We start from the raw sequence: 18240 nt of genomic DNA on the forward strand, positions 1-18240 counted from the left end.
AACTGTAAATCGATACACCCCTGGATGGATAACAGTTCACTTTAAAGTGTTGTTGACTGCTCGGAAGGCAGGTGCAGCGTAGTATACATGCTTGAAAACTTGTTGCTTAAATGCACGTTTAAATATACACATTTGGAAAAACATGAGCACAGGTGGCCCCGGGCCCGCCACTCAAACCCCCGCGGCCCCGACGAAGTGGGCAGTGCCCCCCTCCGCCCCGGACGCAGCCCTCTCCCCCCCGCAGAGCCTGGACCGAAGATGGACATGAGCCCAACTGCAGTTGAGCAGGTACATGCTTGCAAACTAGCTAAAACGCATGGTTGCTGAAACGCATGGTTGCTGAAATGCACGGTTGCTAAAGATACATGTTTTTACATATTTGCATTAATAAACATGGTTATACATGTTGGCATAACGATACATGATTGCATGAAGATACATGCTTGCATAAAGATACATGGTGGTATAAAGATGCATGTTTATACATGTTTGCATAGATACGCGTTGCGTAATATAGGTTGCATAGACGCATGCTTGCTTATTGCGTAAGTGCATGTTTCCAGGGGCCTGTATTGCATAAGTGTTAAGTGCATACGTTTTGCATAGTTGCATAAACACATGCTTCCATAAATGCATATAGCTTAAACACATACTGTCATGTTTTCATTTGTACTACATACATATATGCTTGTTTGCCTGGGATTACATGCACATGTGCTTGGTTGCCTGGGATTACATGCATATGGGCTTGTTTGCCTGGGATTACATGCATATAGGCTTGTTTGCCTGGGACTACGTGCATATGTGCTTGTTTGCCTGGGACTACGTGCATATGTGCTTGTTTGCCTGGGATTATGTGCATATGTGCTTTTTTGTCTAGGATTACATGCATATGTGCTTGTTTGCCTGGGAGGACATACATATGTGCTTATTTGCCTTGAGCTGCATACATAAATGCATGAATGGCAAGAATACTTGTATACCTGCATGTTTGCATACTTGGGTACCTACATAACGGCATGCGTAAGGGGTTGCATAGCAGTAAAACCAACATTGTTTTAGGCCTGCATCCTTGGAGGACTGTGTATTAGGTTGGCTAATATAGTTGCTACGGTTATACCAGTTAAATGGTCCCAGAAAGGATGGACAGCCGGGGGAGGCAGGTGCACCGCTCTCATGTTCAATGATCTGGCAGTGTCCACATCCCCCCGATGGACAGTGGACAGTGGTGTCAGATGCATCTGAGCCACTGTGTGGTTTGGCATTGCAGTATTTTTCTGATGCATTCATTTTTCATCGGATGGACTGCAGCCGCATCACCTTGATCATGCCTGATCTCTGTTGATCGAAGCCTAAGCAGGATCAAGCCTGATTAGTATATGAGGCTTTTCCTTACCTGTTTGTGGAAGGCATCTGAGGTTGCTGTGTTTTTGAGAGAATCTCAGGCCAGAAGATCTTAGCGCAGTCTTTGAGGTGTTTTTTTGCTCCATCTTCAGCCAGCAAAAGCTTGTTAGGTAGATATTCCTCTTTTGGCCTTCAGGGTCTACCACGGCGTCATCAGTCTTTTTCCTTGCATTTGACTCTTGGAGCAGAAGGTATGGGCTCATTATTAAAAAAAAAAAAAAAACCCTCAACCGGTAGCAGTCCCAAAACCAAATGGGGACATAAGGTCTAGCTTAGAGCTTAAGCCACTGGACATCCTTCTGTTTCAGATAGGCTCTGTCCATTTAGTGTTAACCTCTGCAAGAGGTAGATTTCGGGGTCCATAGTCATCAATGATGCATATCTTCATGTGCTGTTTTTTCCAGGCTCATCAAGAGTCTTTATGCAAATTGCAGTGCAAAGTCGTCTTTTTTTTATTTTTGTGACTCTGCTCTTCCGTCTGACCACAGCTCTGAGGGTTCACAAAGCTCCCATCCCAGTACTGGACTTGCTGAAAACGCAGATGTGCCAATCTCAGTTTACCTCAATAATCTTTGTTCAGGAAATAGTCTGTTCCAGATTTTCCTTCGATACATTTCTGCAGGAGAAAGTTGTATCTAGATCAAGGCACGTTCCCTACGTACAGTCCTACTCCAGGTCTTTGGTAGAGGATCATCCACTCTGTCTGGAACATAAAGTTCCAGGCATTGGATTGCCAGAGGGCTCTGTTCCCAGGGTATTGCAGAGCTAAGGTTGCTGGTTGATGGTTCAAAATCCGGAGAAGGGATGGGAAGATAATAACCACTGATGCCAGCTTCTCCAGTTGGTTTGAAGGTGGCTATAGTTCAGTAGACTTGGTCTCCATAGGAGAAAATACTACCCATCAATATCTTGGATTTTTTGGCCAGTACGCCTTGCTCTGGATGTTGGGGGGAACCAGTTGTAGGTGTAATCCGGAAATACCTCTGCAGGCATATATATCAACCACCAGGAGTCATGCGGCTCAGGAAGGTGAACCACATTATGTCTGAGACAGTACTAGTGTTGTCTCTATCACTACTAATTTTCATCTCAGTTACACTGTTCTTTGCGCTAACAGTTAATGATACCATTATCACTAGTACATATTCCAGGTACAGAATGATGGCAAGGGGAACTCTGCAGGTGGATCTACTAGATTCCAAGTTCTACAACAAGTGGGAACAGGTTGTGTCTGGGACGAAAGTCCCACCGACAATAGGGGCAGATGCACTGGTAACACCTTAGGTTACAAGGTCTCAGGTGTGAATGGGGAGCAGGTGTGTTAAATTTGGTGTTAACGTTCTCTCATACTGGTCACTGTAAGTTCAATGGCACCTCATGGCAAAGAACTCTCTGAGGATCTGAAAAAAAGAATTGTTGCTCTACGTAAAGATGGCCTAGGCTATAAGATGATTGCCAAGACCCTCAAACTTTTTTTTTTTTCTTGCCACTTCAGCGAAGTATTTTCAGGGACCGTGTTATCCTTTCGGTTCAAACTTATCCCAGTATGCATTCACATCATTGTGGCTTTTTTTTTTTTTTTTCATCATTTACACTTAGTAATACACATATCCAAAAAGAGCGGAAACGTCCCCTTAAAAAATTATTCCTTCCCACGTGACCCACCTAGGACGACACGGCCAAGGTAGTTAAGCTCTTTTGCCCCCCATTTAAATGGAAATGACGATTGATATGCCGTATCAATCGTGCTGCCTTTTATTATATCTAACGTTTCTGACTTGGCCTGATTCACACGAAAGTTAGACAGTCTGCCGTACTCTTTAAGAGTCGCTACTAAGTTCGGGAGGGAAATCGTCGGGTGAGTGATATAAAACAATACGTCGTCCGCGAAGGCGGCTAGTTTATACTCTTCTTCGCCCATTTTTACCCCCCTGATGTCTGGGCTAGTTCTTATCTTTCTTATCTTATCTTATCTTTGCCAAAAGGGGTGCCAAGGCAATCACAAACAACAGTGGGGAGAGGGGGCACCCCTGTCTTGTACCATTGTACATTCTAAATGGTTCCGATAGGGTTCCATTTATCTTCACTCGTGCTGAAGGGTATGAATATAAAGCTTTTATCCATCTGAGCAATCTATCACCCAGACCAATCTCCTCTAAAGTATCCCATATGAAGCTCCAGTCAACCCTGTCAAAGGCTTTTTCAGCGTCAATTGACAGGAGAAGACCTGGGGCCCCACTATCTTGAATTCTTTGGACTACCAGTAGTGTTTTGATGGCATTATCCCTCCCCTCTCTACCTGGTACAAAGCCCACCTGGTCTGGGTGAATGATCCCATTAATTATCCGTTTCAGCCTGTCGGCTAGGATTTTAGCGAATAACTTCGTATCAACATTTAAGAGTGATATGGGCCTATAGCTTGAGCATAGCGTATTATCTTTTCCTTCTTTCCAGGTTACAGTAATACTGGCCTCTAGTGCTTCTTTCCTCATCTCCCATTTCTCCCCGATACCATTCATGTACGTACACATCCTGGGGGTCAAAAGGTCCTGAAATTTTTTATAGTAAAGAGCAGTCAGCCCGTCAGGCCCGGGACTTTTACCATTTGGAATTTCCTGGATAGCTTTCTTGATCTCTAGCTCTGAAATAGGTTCCTCTAGCATGCTTTTGTCGCTTTCTGTTATCCTGGGTAGCCTCGCTTCCTTTAGAAACTTTTTAGTTCTTTCACTTTTGCTTCCTTTCGTCTCTTGTGCATTTTTTATATTAATGGCATATAGCCCTCCATAAAAATTCTTGGAAGGTATTTGCTATATCCCCTGTTCTATGTCTAATTTCCCCGGACTTTGTCCTAATTTTCTCTACGTAGTTGTTATTTTTCTTTTTTTTTAGGGCCCTTGCTAATAGCTTCCCCGGTTTATTCCCATTGATATATCTATCTTTTTTCACTAGGTTGAAAGCCTTACGTGTTTCCTGCTCCGTTAAGTCCCTCAGCTCTTCCCTTTTCCTATATAATCTGGCCAATATCTCCCCATCTCCCGATGTTTTGTGTTGTTGCTCCAACTCGTGGATACTTTTTAATAAGGCGTTCTTCTCCTTGGCCCTTCTCCTTTTTTTTTCTGATCCTACCATCATAAATATGCCCCTGATGTAGGCTTTATGTGCCTCCCAAGTTGTGGCTTCAGATGTCTCCCCTGGTACATTTATTTTAAAGTACAGGTCTAGTTCTTCTTTAATTCTCTTTTCTACGTCTTTGTCTTGGAGGAGCTCCTCGTTCAATCTCCAGCCGGTACCCTGTACGTGGGGTATCCCTGTTTTCCATTGGAGACTCACCGGGCATGGTCTGAGAATGTAATGCTGCCTATGCTCGAATCGGGGACCGCCTCCAGAAGTCTATGTTCGACCAGGAAGAAATCGATTCGCGAATACGTCCCGTGCACGTGGGAGTGGTAAGTATAGTCTCTAAGATTATTGTGCTGTATCCTCCACACATCCACAAGCTGGAGTTGATGCAGCTTCCTTTTTAACTTATTCACCCACACTCCGCTCGACCCCCGTACACGGGACGTGCTATCCTTTACTGGATCCAGACACGAATTAAAGTCCCCAGCTATTATGGCCCCCTCTCTCTTAAACTCCTCGAACTTGGTCAAAACTCCCATTACATATTTAGTTGTGTTCTTGTTTGGGCCATATATGTTTGCCAGGGAACAGGCTGATCCATTTATTTTGCCTCTCAGGAAGATATATCGTCCTTCCGAGTCAGTCCTTCTCTCCTCCAGCTCAAACCTTACCCCGCTGGCAAACCCTATGGCAACTCCTTTTGCTTCCCTGACAGGGGAGTCTCCATAGAACCATACCGGAAAGTCCCTGGAGTAAATTTTTTGATAATTACTTATACATAGATGTGTCTCTTGGAGCATAGCGACATCAGCTTTTAAGAATTTTAGCTCACTTAGAATATTGGCTCGTTTTATGGGGGAGTTCAGGCCCCTTACATTGTAGGATATAAAGTTTAACCTAGGCATTTTTTTTTTTTAACTCTCGGGTGACTACACCTTGTAGAGGGCGGGAGTCGCTCTTCCTATTATTCTTTAAGTGCCCATCTCCCCTCCTCCCCACCTTCCCCCCCCCCCACCACCCTCTCCCACCAAAGCCCTCCCCCTCCCCCATACTCCCTCGTACCCCCCCTCTCCCCGCCCTCCCTCACCCTCACCCTCACCCAGACCCCCCCTACCCTCCCTGCCCTCCCCCCAGTCCCACTCGCCCGGGGTGGGCTAACATTCCTCTAGCCCCAAATTTGGAGAGATAGAGAAAAAAAACCCGGCAGTCTCCTCCCACCACCTGGCTACCCGGTTAACCCCTTCGAGGTTGGACTCTGATGTTGACACTCAGCAGAGCCCGTTCTCCCCCCAGTTTTATTTTGGGGGGGTGTCATGCCACAGCCCGAGTCCTCCTGCCCCCCCCCGTCAATCCCCAACCCACCCACCCACTGCCCCTGACCGCTAATCAGTATACAGTGATCTGATTTCTTTCAATTACGTATTACTGCGCCTTAGTATTTTAATTTATCGTCGTCTGGATTGGTTAACTGGTTGCCACATCTGCAATTCTTCTGCGTTTCCTCCGATTGCCCGTTTTTCCCACCATCCAGGGATTTCTATTATTGGTAGTTCGAAATGTTTTTTATAGAATTTAGGCGTGTCTTCTGGGAACCTTAAGGTTGCCGTTCTTCCCTCTTTACGTCCCGTTAGACATGCCGGGAAACCCCATGAGTATTGAATATTATGCGTCTTCATCTGCTCTAGCAGTGGTTTTAACGTTCTTCTCCTAGCTAGGGTCTCTACTGCTAGATCAGGGAAGATTTGGAGGATGGACTCCCCGTATTTAACAGGTTGGCTTGTTTTCATGTATATCCTAATCTTTTCTTTATCCTGGAAGTTGTGGAATCTGGCAATGACATCTCTTGGAACTTCTCCTGAGATTTCGGCAGGCTTCCTCACCCTGTGGATTCTTTCAAACTTGATTTTTTTTGTCTGATCCTACTTTGTTTACCATATGGCCAAAAATGCTATTCATTTTTTCTTGTAGATCGTCATTTTCCCCTCTTATCTCAGGTAGACCTCTAATCCTCAGGTTTTTTCTTCGACTTCGATTTTCTTGGTCCTCAATTTTATACATTAGGTTTCTTTGATCCCTTTGCATCTCGTCCATCTGTGCTTTAAGCCTTTTGATCTCTTCTCCCTGTGTAGTCAAACTCTCTTCTGTGACCTCCACCCTTTGCAGTAGATGATTCATACCTTCATGCAATGTTGCAATTTCGCCTTTTATTGACATTTCCAATTTCGCGAACATTTCCGCCATTTCGTCCTTAGATGGTAACTGTTTTTTTTGTCGAGTCTCCATTATGGATTCGTCTAGCGGCGTTGAACTTCCTCCTGCTGCGTTGTCTGAAGCTACCAATTGTTTCTTTGATCCGTTCTTCTGTGGGCTCTCAGTTGCTTTGTTTTTTGTTCCTGATGAGGTCCCCGGGCTCTCTTTGACCCCTTCTTGGGTCATGTATTTTTTTATGGTCCCTGGGCTGGCGCTCACTCTGGGTGGAATCCCTGAGGTCCCTCTCCCAGCTTTACCCCTCATCTCCTCCTATTTCCTAACTGGTGGGTTTTCTGCAGTCCAGTTCACTATTAATCACGACCGCCTATACATCCAGTAATTATCTGATGGTTATTACAAAGGGGGGGATGAGGGGGTGAAGATCTGCCCGGATCCGTTGTCAGACCTTATGTATTATCTACTGCCCTCTCCTTCGTTGACACTGGCATAAGATCCGTCTATTATCTACACAGTCCAGTCCCACTCATCAAACAAGTCCATTCCTCCACTACAAAAGTCCGGTTTACCCCCCTTTGCCACCTCTTTATAATAGAACACACACGTGATAAGTTACAGATTGATACGGCGAGGTTTGAGCATAGGTGTTAATACAGCCTAGAGTCTTTCCGATTCCCTAACAGTCTACGATATGTTCCAGCTCCCGTTCTCATACTATATACTATATAGGCCCTGTATGTTACACCGTATGCTTCTATTCTGTGTGCTGCACGTTCCCGTATCACCTGTTGCAGCCACGCTTTTCTCAGGGCGTTATGCTCGTCATTCAAGCAGGCAGCCAGACTCACCCGGAATAAAGCCACTACTTCCTCCTCATGACAGAGACAAGCCACTATTAGGAAATGAAATCAGATGTTTTTTACCTCCACTGCGCTTCTCCAGCCACATTCCAGGAGTCCGGGGTAAGCACTCGCAGCGATCCTCACAGCTGCTGTCGTCCTACTTACTGCCTCGCTGCCGCTTTGCTTTCCTTCCTGCCGCTCTGCCTCTCTGTTCCTCGGCTATCCGGTCCTATGATCTCGTCGGCCGGGGGGCTCGGGGGTGTACGGTCACCTACAGTGGGCTTTAGGGAGGCGGGCGGGGGGGCTATGCAGCCTTATCCCCGATCAAAATATATAAAATACAAGGACTAATGTGCAAAACCACAACCTCATACACAATAAAATCTAAATGCTAAAATGCGATACCAGATAGAGAAGCTGCCAACATGAATGGGTGCACTCAACACCTAAATACACAAAATAAATATTGCAAGGTATGTGGCGCTATTCTACCCTCCTGTACCACACTGTGGATAATATAGGGACTACTAGGAATGACCGTCAGTGTGTCTAAAGAATCCAGAAGATAATGATAGCACAATAAAGGACAATGTGGAAATGACAATACGTATTAATATAAAGCCCCACCACACCACCTGATGTATAGAATAATACAGTGACTAGTGCACAATGGATAAACAGATGAAAAGGAACCAACAAAATGACATGTGTCGCAAAATAATTTCCAAATGAAAGCAAGATGTAGATGAATAAAAAAGTGGCTGGTGCACAATGAAAAATCTAGTGCAAAGAATCATCAAAAAGCATGTATAACAAAATATATCCAAATGAATGACATCAAAAAAGGCTGTCAGTACAGCCCACACCACTAACTAAAATACAGTACTGAATATATGAATAATAAAAGTGTGGAGATCCTCAAAAAGTGCACACAACACCTCAAACCCAGCGATAAATGAAAATGCAAAGAAGTGTCATAAGTGATAATATGCAACTGAAGATGAGGAAAATAACTTTCCACAGCAATACAAATGTAATAATATGGTGACAAAAGTGCAAAAAATATTAATGAATATAAAATAATGAAAGTTCAAAAACGTGACAATAGTGCAATAAAAGTCCGCACCGATGCTATTGTCATGCAAAACAGTGACTTCTGGTGTTCACACAAAAGAAAAGTCAATGCATAAAAGTGCATATAACAGTGCTTAGTGCTGTTCTTCTTAAATTCTTCTGGTGCACACACCAATTGTTCCCCCCAGCCTCTCACCTCTAGTAGCGGCCCCCAAATGGGCCGAGTAAGGCAGATGGATAATGCTCTGGTGGAGGGGTTCCTGCAGTGGTAGTCCTTTCTTGGGGGATGTCCGTGGATCTGTCTATTCGTCTCACCTCTTGCCTCTCACAGCACTCCCACAGCGGTAGTTAAAACGAAAGGAGAAACTCCCATAGTGTAGTAGTTTAAAGATGAAATTTATTTAGCAATGTAGTGTTATATGCACTTTTATGCATTGACTTTTCTTTTGTGTGAACACCAGAAGTCACTGTTTTGCATGACAATAGCATCGGTGCAGACTTTTATTGCACTATTGTCACGTTTTTGAACTTTCATTATTTTATATTCATTAATATTTTTTGCACTTTTGTCACCATATTATTACATTTGTATTGCTGTGGAAAGTTATTTTCCTCATCTTCATTTGCATATTATCACTTATGACACTTCTTTGCATTTTCATTTATCGCTGGGTTTGAGGTGTTGTGTGCACTTTTTGAGGATCTCCACACTTTTATTATTCATATATTCAGTACTGTATTTTAGTTAGTGGTGTGGGCTGTACTGACAGCCTTTTTTGATGTCATTCATTTGGATATATTTTGTTATACATGCTTTTTGATGATTCTTTGCACTAGATTTTTCATTGTGCACCAGCCACTTTTTTATTCATCTACATCTTGCTTTCATTTGGAAATTATTTTGCGACACATGTCATTTTGTTGGTTCCTTTTCATCTGTTTATCCATTGTGCACTAGTCACTGTATTATTCTATACATCAGGTGGTGTGGTGGGGCTTTATATTAATACGTATTGTCATTTCCACATTGTCCTTTATTGTGCTATCATTATCTTCTGGATTAGAAATTCTTTAGACACACTGACGGTCATTCCTAGTAGTCCCTATATTATCCACAGTGTGGTAAAGGAGGGTAGAATAGCGCCACATACCTTGCAATACTTATCCCCGATCAGCTGCATGTCGGGAGAACTCGCGCTGCATGGACACAGGACGGGCTTGGCGTCCGCTCTATCCCAGCACCAACATCCGGCCCCTCCCTCTCAGACTGTTCTAAACACAGGAAAAAAGCTTTCCAGCCCAAGACCCTCAAACTGAGCTGCAGCACGGTGGCCAAGACTATACAGCGGTTTAACAGGACAGGTTACACTCAGAACAGGCCTCGCCATTATCAACCAAAGAAGTTGAGTGCATGTGCTCAGCGTCATATCCAGAGGTTGTCTTTGGGAAATAGACTTATGAGTGCTGCCAGCATTGCTGCAGAGGTTGAAGGGGTGGGGGCAGGGGCGGGCTGGGCTGGGCCGGGGGCCAAGGATGCAATTGCCCCCCCCCCCCCCCCGGGCCGCTCTGATTCCCTGTAAAAAGGCCGATGTGCTGCCAGCTGGAAACTAAGCATGTGTGGTTCGCAGTTGGCCGAGTGTTACTGCTTGGGCGACTCCGGAGAGAGGCTGACAGGTCTGGATACCAGCCCAGAAGCGTGCAGCAACGTTCGTGCTGTGAGCGTTGTCTTGTCACAGTGCTGTTCCCTGCTTCTGAGCTGACAGTCCGTATCCATTCCATTCAGAGCACAGCTGAATGGAAGAGGGTCAATCAGCTCTGCCTCCTCCAGCCCCCTCTCTCACTGTGTCCGCCCACACGCCAGGCAGCCCCTTTGCTGAGTAGACACTTGCAATTCGTTTAGTTCCAAATTAGTTTTTTAATGAATTTTGACAAATTTGTTAATTTCCGAATTTTTCAATTTCGGAAATTCGGAAATTTGAAAATTCGGAATTTGAAACTTCGGAATTAGGAAATTCGGAATTCGGAAATTTGGAATTTCGGATTTCCGAATTTCCGAAAAAAGCAAGAACACGAAGGAAACAAAAATAAACAATTTTTTTGTCATTGCACATGTCTAGTGCTGAGTCTGTGAATAGGACGTGTGGGTGGGAACGTTTAAACTGAGATCAGACGGTGTTCTGCATGGGCCGCTCTGGAAGCTCATGACCGAGTGAGCCTCCTGCTGGGTCCTTCATTCCAAGTGAGTGAGCTGTGACCGGCCTCTCCCCGCTCTTTGCCTTCCTGCTCCCTCAAATTCCTCTCCCACCCTCTCTGCAGCTAAGGAGGTTTCTTTCAGCAGCCTGTACAATACCTGGTCCTATGTACTATGATGTGGGCTCACACTGGTGTGCTGCAGTTTGGCTGCAGTGTTGGTGATCTCACTGTCTTCCTGCATGATCCCCTCCCCGTCCCAAAAACGGCTGCATGCTGCATCTTTGGTGCACTATAAAAAAAAACTGCAGCAAAATCGCACAACCTAAAAGAAGCATTTGGAACTGCGGCTAAGGAAAACTGTGTACATAAGCACTGTGGCTAAACCGCAGCACACCAGTGTGTGCCCAAAGGCTTGTACACAATTGCAGCAGGCACTGCCACTCCGCTGAAAAGTGATCCATGCTCAGATCACTTTTGCTCATGGTCAGCGGCTCCAACCAGAGTTGTCAGTTGTTTTTTTTGTTCAACTCGCTGGGTTGAGCGAAAAAAAAAAATAGTGCTGTGTACAAGGATTTACTATGTTAATAAAGGAATCAAGCACTTTTCTTGAGGAGTGGTCTCTCTGTCTCTGTGCGGACAATTCGGAGCGGTGTCTCTGTCAGTGGCGGCTGGTGCTCAAAAGTTTTTTGGGGGGGGGGGTGCAAACAAACTGAAAAATACTGAAAAAAAAACCCCATCAATTGCAGCCTCACTCTGCCATCAAATGTAGCCACTGTGTCATCAAATGCAGCCACTGTGTCATCAATTGCAGCCTCACTGTGCCCATCAAATGCAGCCACTGTGCCTATCAAATGCAGCCACTGTGCCCATCAAATGCAGCCACTGTGCCCATCAAATGCAGCCACTGTGCCCAACCATTGCAGCCACTGTGCCCATTAAATGCAGCCACTGTGCCATCAATTGCAGCCTCACTCTTCCCATCAAATGCAGCCACGGTGGCCATCAAATGCAGCCACTTTGACATCAATTGCAGCCTCACTGTGCCATCCATTACAAGGGGGCAGCGCCCGAGCGACCCTAATGGACAGGCCGCCCCTGCTCTCTGTGCCGGGAAATGTGGAACGGTGTCTCTCTCTCTCTGCAGGTAAATGTGGAGCAGTGTCTCTCTCTCTGCAGGGAAGTGTGGAGCAGGGTCTTTCTCTCTGCAGGGAAATGCCTCTATCGTCTGCACTGGTTGCCACTGTGGCCATCAAATGCAGCCACTGTGCCCATCCATTGCAGCCACTGTGCCCATCCATTGCAGCCACTGTGCCCATTAACTGCAGCCACTGTGCCATCCATTACAAGGGGGCAGCGCCCGAGCACCCCTAATGGACAGGCAGCCCCTGCTCTCTGTGCAGGGAAATGTGGAGTGGGGTCTCTCTCTGTGCAGGGAAATGTGGAGCGGTGTCTCTCTCTCTGCAGGGAAATGCGGAGCGGGGTCTCTCTCTCTGCAGGGAAGTGTGGAGCGGGGTTTCTCTCTGTGCAGGGAAATGTGGAGCAGGGTCTCTCTCTGTGCAGGGAAATGTGGAGCGATGTCTCTCTGTGCAGGGAAATGTGGAGCGGTGTCTCTCTGTGCAGGGAAATGTGGTGTGGTATCTCTCTCTCTGTGCAGGAAAATGTGGAGCAGAGTCTCTCTCTCTCTGTGCAGGAAAATGTGGAGCGGAGTCTCTCTCTGTGCAGGGAAATGTGGAGCGGGGTCTCTCTCTGTGCAGGGAAATGAGGAGCGAGGTCTCTCTCTGTGCAGGGAAATGTGGAGTGGTATCTCTCTGTGGCATAGCTTTACTTACAGAGTGACTTGGTCGGCCAAAACGCGTTTGTTCCACTGCTGGCCTCTATCGTCTGCACTGGTTGCTAGGATCGCCTGGTGTCTAGCAACCAGTGATGTCGCAGTCCCGAGGAGGAAAGCGAAGCTAAGGCACCAGAATTCAGAGCAGAGGAGGATCTTCCGCCTCCTCCACGTCTATTACTGTTTGGCTCCATCCACCTCCTCCCTCCATCTTCTCCTGTGCGGCGGCATGCACCTCGAAGCCTGCCTGTGGGAAGGGAACTGTCACTGACTGACTGTGAATGAATTAGAACATATGTGTAATGTGGAGCATGTGTGTCATGGGAACATGAGCTGGCAGCAGAAGAGGAGATCACATAATAAAATTTCAGGCAGGGTTCATGCTGTGACACCCCAAAATTGAAGGACTACAGGTCCCAGCATGAACCCCTCAGAGCTCAGGATGTGACACACACCCCTGCCCCCCCCCCCCCAACTAGTGAAGGACTACAGGTCCCACTGTCCCTGCTTAAACCCCTCAGAGCTGAGGATGTGTCCCCCCCCAGCTAGTGAAGGACTACAGGTCACAGCATGAACCCGTGGGATCTAAGGGGGACACATCCTTAGATCTCAGGGATTCCTGCTGGGACTTGTAGTCCATCACTAGTTGGGGGGGTCACATCCTTAGATCTCAGGCATTAGTGCTTCGACTTGTAGTCCTTCACTAGTTGCGGAGGGATTTATACAGGGACTTGCTTGCACTTTAGTTCCTGGAGGCATGGCAGTACAAGTCCCCCACGGGCCCTGGAGGGCCACATTTTTTAGATTGTTTTCTCGATCCATCCCTTTGCCACCACCAGTTCTATGGGCCACTTGACTGGACTTGCCCCCCCAGGCCTAAGGCTGCCAGCCCTCCCCTGGGTGGGGGGGTCAGCTTGTCAGTGCTCAGACCGTATGCCGCACACTGCATCAAATTGGTCTGCATGGCTATCGTCCCCAGAAGGAAGCCTCTTCTAAAGATGATGCACAAGAAAGCCCGCAAACAGTTTGCTGAAGACAAGTAGACTAAGGACATGGACTACTGGAACCATGTCCTGTGGTCTGATGAGTCCAAGATAAACTTATTTGGTTCCGATGTGTGGCGGCAACCAGGTGAGGAGTACAAAGGCAAGTGTGTCTTGCCTACAGTCAAGCATGGCGGTGGGAGTGTCATGGTTTGGGGCTGCATGAGTGCTGCCGCCACTGGGGAGCTACCGTTCCTTGAGGGAACCATGAATGCCAACATGTACTGTGGCATACTGAAGCAGAGCATGATCCCCCCCCTTCGGAGACTAGGCCGCAGGGCAATATTCCAACATGATAATGACTCCAAACACACCTCCAAGACATGAAAAAGACCTCCAAGAAGGTGATGGACTGGCCAAGCATGTCTCCAGACCTAAACCCTATTGAGCATCTGTGGGGCATCCTCAAACGGAAGGTGGAGAAGCACAAGGTCTCTAACATCCTCCAGCTCCGTGATGTCGTCATGAAGGAGTGGAAGAGGACTACAGTGAAGCTCTGGTGAACTCCATGTCCAAGAGGGTTAAGGCAGTGCTGGAAAATAATGGTGGCCACACAAAATATTGACACTTTGGGCCCAATTTGGACATTTTCACTTAGGGGTGTACTCACTTTTGTTGCCAGCGCTTTAGACATTAATGGCTGTGTGGTGAGTTATTTTGAGAGGACAGCAAATTTACACTGTTATACAAGCTGTACACTCACTACTTTACATTGTACCAAAGTGTGATTTCTTCAGTGTTGTCACATGAAAAGATATAATAAAATATTTACAAAAATGTGAGGGATGTACTCACTTTTGTGAGATACTGTATATAAAATTAAACAATATTTACACAATATATCTCACTTCAGATTTTTAAATTTCTACTAATGAGATCTGTACCCACACCCACACCCACCATAACTGTTGGCCACCTTTACCATAAATAAATTAAATAAATTTGATATGCGGGAAGAAAATAAAGCAAGAGTCATGGTGCAGGAGGACAGGTCAGAAGCTGCAGACATGGCGCAGAAGGAGATGTTCAGAGGCTGCAAACATGGTGCAGGAGATGGTCAAAGGCTGCGGTCATGGTGCAGGAGGAGATGGTGAGAGGCTGCGGACATGGTGTAGAAGGAGATGGTCAGAGGCTGCGGACATGGTGCAGGGGGAGATGGTCAGAGGCTGCAGACATACTACAGGAGAGCAATAACAAGAGGTAGTCAGAGGATGCAGAGGGGTCTTACCCGGCCGTTATGAGAGGCGCGCGCCACAGCCGAGACCTCACAGAGTGACACTGCTGCTTTACATTTAAAAATGGCACCATTACGTCACTGCGCATGTGCCCGCCTTGCCGAAAAGGGCCGAGCGTGTACGGGCTTTTTGGCTTTTCCAAGTGGCAGTGGCACATGTGCAGTTGACATGTCGGCCCGGGCCCGCAGCCATATCTTTTACGGGTGTTGCTGCCCTCAAAGCAGCCCCAGGGCAGGCAACCTTGCCGGTATCCCGGTAGGCCAGTCCGCCCCTGACCGCTGCACCCGGTAAGAGACTCAGGGCTATGGGCCCCAGATTCGGGGCTATAGCCCCAGAAGCCACCCCCTAGGGATGCCACTGCCTGTCTGTGAGATAGAGCTGAAATGGGCATGAAGCAGCCAGCAGGTGTCCATGAGGTCTGGGGTGAAGCAGGACATGTTTATGAAGAAGAGCTGTGTGCTGTTCATTGCTGAGACATTGCTGGCTGTGGTAACCTTTTATGTGGACCTCAGAAGCAGGTGGGAAAATTTATAGCCCTGTTAAGCGATAAGCTTTACTGGCAGTACGCCAAAGTTTTATTTTTGTCTGGGGTTTATGGACTGTTTGTGTTTTTGTATGCTGAAAAGAAGTCATTTTTGTTTGCTTGTTTTGGAAAAATAAAAGACTCTGCGTTTACAAAGTCGGCTGCCAGTAAAGAAGAACCAGAGAATATCACAAGACTTTGAGTTGGCCTCATATATCTGTTATCATGCGTCCCATATAAACAAAGCATACAATAGTATACATGATGTTAACAGACTATCAACTTTATAGCTTTCTCCTTGGAGGGCTCTGTGTGCATCCAGAATGCGGCCAAATTTGCTATTTGTCAAAATACTGTAAACTTTAAAATGTTTCTGTATTTGCAGGTACAAAAGAGACCACAGTGGAGCCAATTCTCATAGTAAAACAGGAACCAGAACAGACAGAGGAGGAACACTGCGAGCCAAACCGCGGATTAAATTACGAGGGCAATCTGGCAGTTACTATATCAGGATTACCATGTCTCCCCTGGGACTCAGTAGATGTGGAGCTGCATAGTCGCAAGGAATTTAATAAAGAGGTCGTATTGAAGGAAAATTTTTGCAGGAACCCAGATGGGGATGATGAGGGCGTGTGGTGCTATGTATCTCACACCAGCACGATGTTTGATTATTGTCAACTCAAATACTGTGGTAAGCACAGCTGATAATCACCATATGTCTAACGTATTTCAGAAAACTACCTGTATCATTTTCTTTTAAACCTGCAGCAATGTATTGCAAAACCAGACTTGACTGAAATATTTCTTCCCTGGAAGGTCTGAAAGGTTTGATCTCTCCTAAATAGAGGCTACTAAGGAGGGAAATGATCGCCCTGTATAAATACAAAAAAGGGTCCATGTTGGAAATTTGGTGCAATATTGGTTAACCTTTAAAACTGAACTCCGGAAATTAGACAAAAATCTAGACCCCCCCCCACCCTCCACTACCACTGCAGAAGTTAAATGTTTAACTAGTGTAAGGATACCTGCTGGTATCTGGAACCTGCCGTACCTGAGGAGTAGGGTAAGTCATACATCCCACTTCTGCACCCATAGATTAAATTAACATTTAAAGGAGTATGGGGTTTGTTTTTTTTTCCCATATTCAAACTTACCTAGATGGATGCAGCATGGGACCGATGCTGCATCTGTCCCCCGGCGTCTCTGCATTGAGAACCGAGCCATCGAACACCACCGATGGCTCGGTTCTCTCAGCTCCCCGAGAGGAGAGCTGCTGACTGTCAATCAGCAGCTCTCCTGCTCTGCTCCTCCACACTCACTGGAGCGCTGAGCTGTGGAGGGGCAGGGATCTGCCGTCTCAGCCAGCTCGCTGAGAGCCTGAGACTGGATACACCAGGTGCCTGGACTGATGGCAGACTCCTGAAGTCGGGATGACGCGGTGCCAGGACTGATCTTGGTGACGTCAGCAGAGAGCGGACTTGAGAACTGAGCCTCCCTGCTGTACCGATCACCTCCTCAGGCTCTCTCCTTCCAGTTCTTGCAGCTCTCCACATGAACATCTGGCAGTGTGCCTCTCTGAACCTGACAGGCATGCTGACAGTGGAGTCAATGAGGGCCGGTTACATAATAGGTGAGGTTGAAAAAAGTCACAAGTCCATCAAGTCCAACCTATGTTACAGTTAGGTTAGGGACAGCCAAAGGGTCAGATGTGGCCCTGGGGCTGCAATTCGCCCAGGTCTGCAGGGGGCATTCCTCCATCCTCCTCATTTGTGTGGATGGAGGAATCAGTTTTTTTTTTTTTTTGCAGGCTGAAAGAAAAAAAAGCTAAATGTCTAACCAGTGTGAACACCGCAGCATCCCTCCTTAGCACCAATCTTGGAAGTTATGTTTATTCTTTTACTACAAGCCTGGAACTGCTACCATATTGTGTGGAGTGTACTGAGGGCCCATGTCCGGGATCTAGCTTAACAACGGGGAGCCTTCCAATAAAAATGCTGCTAAGAAGGTGTCTTGCTTTCTCCGGGGAATCAGCGGTCTCTCTACAGAAGCTTGACACACCTGTCCTGACCTATAGCTCTGAGCTCAGCCAAGTTCATCCGTGCTGATTGGAGCACTCTAGCTATGATTTATCAGGGTGCTTGTCGGACTGTGACTCCTTTCCAAGGAAATAAATCTGTGAGACTTTTAACGTCTTTTAAATTGATGTACCTGCATTATATTCAGCTGATTTAATGTGTAGGATTTTAACAACATGAAAGAAAAAAAAAAAATATATCAGCCAAGCACTGCATTGTTTTCAATGAGTCGGCCAACTGACAGACTTGCCAATCAAAATTGGTATGCAATGAGCAAAGATAGCTGCCTCCTTGTACCTTTATCATTACAAGCACTACACAGAATTTACTTTGTTGAACATTTACGTTCATAGATGCCATTATTTTCATCAAACTGGTGCCTTTTGCACAGGTATCTAGAAATCATAAAAAGCACTTCTTTTAAGATGTTGTAAAGTATTAACTTTGCTCATACGTCACTTTCTCTTCTCCATTTATTCACTGATCGTCGCATCTTGTCTCTGGGACGACCCCCCTGTCTCTGGCAGACAGCCCTGTTGATGAAGAAAAAGTCTCTGTCATTGGGGGACGCACAGACACTGTACAGCATCAGACCTTCTTTGATGAGAAAAGTTTTGGCAAGGGAGAGGCAGGTAAGGAAATGAATAATGTAATCGTTTTTTTTGTTTTGGAGATTTTAAGGAGTGTATTTATTA

The 18240-nt window shown here is 46.2% G+C and overlaps 1 protein-coding gene across 1 annotated transcript in view; it reads left to right on the forward strand.

The window, feature by feature from the left end:
• F2 (coagulation factor II, thrombin) overlaps nt 1–18240 on the forward strand; it is a 75519-nt gene that overhangs the window by 27041 nt on the left and 30238 nt on the right. The window contains exons 7-8 of the mRNA XM_073604311.1: nt 15856–16161; nt 18073–18177. Of these exons, the coding sequence (XP_073460412.1) occupies nt 15856–16161; nt 18073–18177 (411 nt within the window). The remainder of the gene's footprint in view (nt 1–15855; nt 16162–18072; nt 18178–18240) is intronic.

This window comes from Aquarana catesbeiana, linkage group LG11 (genome assembly GCF_042186555.1).
Source record: "Aquarana catesbeiana isolate 2022-GZ linkage group LG11, ASM4218655v1, whole genome shotgun sequence".
Lineage (NCBI taxonomy): Eukaryota > Metazoa > Chordata > Amphibia > Anura > Ranidae > Aquarana > Aquarana catesbeiana.